The 6,758-nt window shown below is 38.3% G+C and overlaps 1 protein-coding gene across 1 annotated transcript; it reads left to right on the top strand.

The window, feature by feature from the left end:
• Positions 1–2,632: 2,632 nt before the first annotated feature.
• Positions 2,633–6,549, top strand: LOC122119846 (vomeronasal type-2 receptor 116-like). The gene is made up of 4 exons (XM_042693921.1): positions 2,633–2,770; positions 3,460–3,687; positions 4,590–4,713; positions 5,636–6,549. Exons 1-4 carry the CDS (start codon positions 2,633–2,635, stop codon positions 6,547–6,549), a joined length of 1,404 nt encoding a protein of 467 aa, XP_042549855.1.
• The last annotated feature ends 209 nt before the right edge of the window (positions 6,550–6,758 follow it).

Here is a 6,758-nt window from a genome sequence, read left to right as displayed (position 1 = left end):
CAACAATGAGATGTAGAAGACGCTTGCGGAAAAGCAAACATTTCAATTTAGGTGGGGAGGGGGGGGAGGAGAGAGGAGTTGTGAGGGAAAGATGGTAGGGGGAAAACAAAGGAGGAGACAATAATGCTTTATAAGGAATGTACTCATGACCTTGCTTCTGCAACTGTAACTCGTCCTCCATACAGTATTCTCAAAATAAAAACATTTAAAAATAAAATGGGTGACAAAGCCACAAGATTTATTTTTCACACAGGTGTAGCTCGTTGCCCTAAGATAAAGGCAACAGAATATTTCCTGTCTCATAAAAATCTATTCCAACAGGGTTTGGGTGGAGTGGGGAAGCAAGCTCTCTCTCTCTTTACTTAACTGAGTTTCTGAATCGTATTCATGACAAATGCCCTTCATGTCTTCTTCTAATTCTCTATACAACCATAACACACTACATTCATATTCATGCCAATTGGGATAATAATTTAAACAATTCATTGGCAAAGAAGCAAGCATTTATTATACTAAAGTCATAAGTTTTTAAATAATCCTCCTATATGTCTATGCTAATTATGCAGGCTTGACTTCAAGAACTATCAGTTTGTGTTGGCTTTGGCTTTTGCTATAGAGGAGATCAACAAAAACCCTGATATTTTAAGTAACTGGACTCTGGGATTTGACGTCTATGATGATCAATACAGAGCTTGGTCAATGCTTAAGAATCCCTTCATTTGGCTCTTTGGGAAGTACGAGATTCCAAACTACACCTGCATGGGAGACAGCAGGTCTATAGCAGCACTTACAGGACCACTAGGATTAACATCTGACAAAATTGGAACATTGCTGGGACTCTACAAATTTCCACAGGTGAGAATGGTGGTGTCAAAAGTTATAAAAAGGTATACTTTGGTAATATTTCAGGTGTTATAAGAGAATGATAGAAGAGACAGGATTTATAAATCTATCAAATTTTGTGGTATCAAAGAATAAGTAGTCAAAGATATATATAGATATATATCTCCTGATTGGAAAAGGATATGGAAAAGTTACAGAAGAAAAATAGATAATTTATTGTTGCAAGCCTTACCAATTATCCCCTTTGAAAGAATGAGTAAATGGAAAATGACTTGCCACTGTGAAGATATGTTGAGCAGAGTACAAATGGCCCACACCAGTAATTCTAGCTATTCAGGAAACTTGAATCTGAAATTAAGCAGCAACAAGCTGGTAGATCAACAAGTTGGCTCAAGTGGTAGCCAAGTCTTGAGAGAAAAATTGAACAAAGTGCATGAGGACATGAGTTTGTGCCCCTCTTCTGGCATGTATGTGCACACTCATACACACACATACACACACACACACACACACACACACACACACAAAGATATTATCTTGAATGAAGTAAGTCAGGCTCAGATTGAGGTGGGGAAATATGTTCTCTCATATGTCAGAGCTAGACCTAAAATATGAACACGTAACACACACATAGCTTCATATATATATATATATATATATATATACACACACACACACACACACACACATATATATATGATTAAAGCATGATATACATACAGATGGAACTCGATGCTGTGATTTTTCTTATCTACTGACAGTACAAAAAATAAACACCATAAACCTGAAAAATATCTGAGAAGAGTATGTGTTGAGGAAAAATATGAGATGAATAGGGAATAAATGTGTGGGAAAGCACAGAATATTCAATCTACAAATGTGAAAATGGAATTAGGAAAGTCAAGGAGTGGATTGGGTTGATATAGATGGGAGGAGTTTATGGAAATAGTGAGAAAGATCAAGAGACATTTTACAATTTATATTTTATACAACTACTCAAAAGCTAAAATGAAATCTACCTTTGACCTACTTCAATTGCTTCTTCACACACATCAAGACTCAAATTTTGATGGATGGCAATGCTCTAATTCGTAATGCATCCAATTTCCTTTCCCTTTAGATTACCTTTGGGCCTTTTTCTCATGTCCTGAGTGACTATCACAAGTTTCCTGCTCTCTATCAGATGGCCCCAAAGGATACATCAATAGCCACTGCCATGGTCTCCTTACTGCTTCACTTCAGCTGGAATTGGGTGGGACTGTTAAACTTACATGATGAGAATGATTCATGGATTCTTGCTGAATTGAAAGAAGAGATGGCCAAGAACAGAGTTTGTGTAGCCTATGAGCAAGTAATCTCAAGCCAATCAATATCACATGTACTCGAAGCCATGGCAGTTTATGACGAGATAAATAAATCTTCAGCAAATGTCTTCATCATACATGGTGATAATGGTATACTAATAGAATTAATCGTGTGCATTGAGCAACTTTTAATAAAAGGCAGAGTTTGAATCATGAACTCACAGTGGGATTTCACCATGAAAAGGAGATATTTCATGCTAGGCTCATTGCATGTACCTCTCATTTTTTTACATCATCATGAAGATGTTTCGGGATTCACAGATTTTGTCAAGGCAGTTAATCCTTCCAAATACCCAGAAGACATTTTTCTTGCTAGGATCTGGTTTCTGTCTTTTAATTGCTCAGATGTTGAGTCTGACTGTGTGACATGGGACAACTGTGTTCATGAGGCCTCTTTGGATTGCTTGCCTGGGCACGTTTTAGACATGACTATGTCTGGAAACAGTTACGATATATACAATGCTGTGTATGCCGTGACCCAGGCTCTCCATGAGATGCTTCTTCATCAGACAGAAGTTCAAGTACTGGAAAATACAAAAGGGACACTGCTTCCCCCTACACAGGTAATTTCAACTATGTGGATGGCACACACGATAAGCAGAGGCACTTCCTAGAAGGTGTGCTATTCTGTGAAATTGAATGTCTCAGCTGTTTGTACAAGTCCCACAAACTTTTAAGCCCAGTCTGGTTTAATTTAAGATACTCATAGCTCACCCTCCTGAGTAACTGGGATTACAGGTGTGAGTAACCAGTAATCAGCTTATAAATTCATTTACTTATAAATAACCACAACGTGCCCATAGCTAATCTTTTGAAAACTAAATTAGAATTTTCCCTATATTTCTTCAGGAACACCAACGGATGACATACTGAAGAGAATGTTTCCTATTTTCCGTATGAGATCTAGTTTCACTCAGCTTTGGTAATAACAATTGAAAAATCTCAAACTATAGACATTAATAAAAATAGAGTTTCTGATAAACTCTAGCTATGCAACTGAGAATTGTCTCATTCGTGGCTATATAGTTTAGGTTTCTCTTGAACAAAGGCTTGTACTCCTTTTCTGAGTGACCAGGATTCAGAAAATTATTTTTATTCTTCCATAGATTGTTTAGACAGACACTTCAATCATTCTTGGTGCTATGCTTGAATTCAGAATCTGGGATTAAAGGCAATGAGGAGTGTTTCTTAATTCAGATTTTCTGTCTTACCTTTGGGGTGTACTTCACCATAATATGATGTCTTTCTTCAGCTGCTCCATTTTCTGAAGAACATCCAGTTTCACAATTCTGTTGGACATCAAGTGATTTTGGATGAGAAAAGGAAATTGGAGCCAGAGTATGACATTCTGAACATTTGGAATTTTCCAGAAGGTCTTGAACTTGAGGTGAAAGTAGGAAAGTTTTCTCCATATGCTCTCCATGGTAACCAACTGTCTTTATCTGAAGATATGGTGGAATGGGCCATAGGAACCACAGAGGTGAGCAGGATCTAATCCTAGTAATTTTAAGGACATACAAATAAGCAAAGTCATCCTTTAAATTTATACCTAGTTACTCAGATAGCTGAGACTTTAATATCCTTGTTTAAGGTCAGCCCAACAAGGAAATTCTGTGAGACTATTATCTCCAATGAACCACCCAAAATCTGGAAGTGGAGCTTTCACACAAGTAGTGGAATGATAACTTTGAGCAAAATGTGCTCAAGGCCAGGGCCTAGATCTTGACTTCAAGCTCCAGGATCAGAACTAAAAACATTAAATGTGTTCCTACTTCTTGATTCAGAACATTGTAATAAATTCAAAAATAGTAGTAGTTTTCTAGTGGGATTCCTACTCTGTGATAAAGTATCCGATGAATCACTTCATATGGTGGAGATATTTATTGTATTTCTTCTGTAGAAGTTTCATTCAATGATTAGTTGACTATTTAGGCATATTTGGCTAAAGGAGTCACTGAAAGCACCAGTAATAAGATTCATACTTCATGGTCACTGCAAACCTAAGAGCAAAATATAATGAGCCTATCAAAGGCAAGTTTCCTCCAGGCTTTATCCCTTGTTAAAGATGAGTAGGAGACATAAAATAATGACATGAATTAAACAAGTTCCGTAGGAATGTACATTCAAATGTATTTCCATGCCATATGATACAATCTTTTCAAGATCCCACACTGTTTAATAGTTCAACAGGCTAAAAATCAAGGTTTTAGCACATTAAGACTTTAGGAATCATGGGATATGGAATCTGTAACAATTCAATTAATTGACAGCACGTAGCTGCTAGAAAACATTGTGCTTGACCAGTTCTTTAAAACAATGCATGTTTAGAGTTTTAGCTATGAAAGTCTGAAGAGTTACAGACACATACCTGATTTTCCTCAGACTCCTCACTCTGTCTGCAGTGAGACTTGTGGTCCAGGATTCAGGAAATCTCCTCAGGAGGAAAAGGCTACCTGTTGCTTTGACTGTACACCTTGTCCACAGAATGCAATTGCTAATGGCACAGGTAATTCTGTGACTTCAGAAGAAATTTTCCATCTATCCTCAGTTTTCTTCAACCAAACATTCAATGCAAAACTTGTGCATTATGATTGCAGAGTCTTTTATTCATCTCTCTGTTAGTAATTTAATTTTGACATGTGGTAGTATTGTTAGGTGAAATGTGATAGATCATGGGCTTGAATTATATATTTTAGTAAACTTTTCTACTCTATTGCAGGCAAACTTAGCTCTAGAAATCCCTCTTATCACTAAGGGTTAAGACAAGTGTAAACCCTAAAATGAAAGTAAATGTGAGGCTTATTAGGCTAGTGCTTACCTTAAAAATACATTTTGTTCACACAGGAAATACAGATCTTGCACATTTATTTCTCTCTGCCCAGAACTGTTCAGGGCATAGAGCAAGTATTCAGAAGGGTGGATTCACTTCAAGAAGTGAGCATGACTATAAACTGTCCAAGAGTGGTTTCTCTGTTCCTACTGCTTCACAGATAAGTTGGAGAGAAAAAACAGAATGAGAAGAATTCAAGGATGTGTAACATGGATAAAATAAATGTTTTACAAAGACATGTAGGAAAGTGTAAGCTGCATGATTTACAATCTTCACCAGACTGCAGAATAGGGCACACTTAAACTGTTCATAAGTGTTAAGAAAAGGTATTGGAAATAGTTGAAAAGAGATTAGAATGCCACAATTGGCACATTATCAACACATATAATAATCACTTAAAGAAAAATAGTTCACTAAAACAGCCTGAATAAAGAAGATGGAAATAGGAGAGTGAGTTTTGGTTTTGAAAAGAAATAAAGTGTGTTTGTGTCACTTAATAATAACATGCTAAGATTACATCTAAGGGAACAATTTCCTAATTTCTTGTAAGAAAAGAAGTTCCTATCAAGAACTAATGGTAGCTTGCACTGCTTTCCAGATATGGACCAGTGTGTGAAGTGTGCAGATCATCAGTATGCCAACACACAGAGAAATAAGTGCCTCATGAGAACTGCAAGTTTCCTGGCTTTTGGAGATCCCTTGGGCATGGCTCTGGCCTGCATGGCTCTCTGCTTCTCTATGCTAACTGCTGCTGTTCTTGGGATATTTGCAAAACATCAAGACTCTGCTATCGTCAAGGCCAATAACCGGACTCTCAGCTACACCTTGCTCATCTCCCTCATCTTCTGTTTCCTCTGCTCCTTGCTCTTTATTGGTCGCCCCAACACAGTTAACTGCAGACTGCAGCACATCACATTTGGGATTGTCTTCACTGTGGCTGTTTCCACAGTGTTGGCCAAAACGGTGACTGTAGTCCTGGCCTTCAAAGCCACTTCTCCAGGGAGAAGGATTAGGTGGCTGCTGGTATCCGGGGCTCCTAACTTCATCATCCCCATCTGCACCCTCATCCAGGTGGTGCTCTGTGGAGTCTGGCTGGGGACCTCTCCTCCCTTCGTTGACACAGATACATACTCTGAACATGGCCACATCATCATCCTGTGCAACAAGGGCTCCCTCACTGCCTTCTACTGTGTCCTGGGATACCTGGGCTCCCTGGCCCTGGCCAGCTTCACTGTTGCTTTTCTGGCCAGGAATCTGCCTGACACCTTCAATGAAGCCAAGCTCCTGACCTTCAGCATGCTGGTGTTCTGCAGTGTGTGGCTCACCTTCTTGCCTGTCTACCACAGTGCCAAGGGGAAGGTCATGGTGGTTGTGGAGGTCTTCTCCATCTTGGCCTCTGGTGCAGGGCTCCTAGGCTGCATTTTTGCCCCAAAGTGTTACAACGTTTTGTTAATGTCAAATAGAAATTCTCTTCGTGACTTCAGGGATAAAAAACGTACTAGGAGGAATTAGCTTTCTTTTGAATAAACTTCTATGTTTCCTTAGTATACATAATATCTGATTTAAATCTAAACTTTTCATTGTTTTATTAGTTTTCATTGTGGAAATTTTTACTTCAATCAATAAGGGTCTATTACTCATTTTTCTACTAGTGTAAGTCATAAGTGGTGGTGATAGCCATTTAAATTTGAAATTTTCTTGTCTACTTTTGGTTCCTCCTA

This window comes from Dipodomys spectabilis, unplaced genomic scaffold (assembly GCF_019054845.1).
Source record: "Dipodomys spectabilis isolate Male_0828 unplaced genomic scaffold, ASM1905484v1 ptg000173l, whole genome shotgun sequence".
In the NCBI taxonomy this organism is placed as follows: domain Eukaryota; kingdom Metazoa; phylum Chordata; class Mammalia; order Rodentia; family Heteromyidae; genus Dipodomys; species Dipodomys spectabilis.
This window is presented reverse-complemented; position numbering and strand designations above follow the sequence as displayed.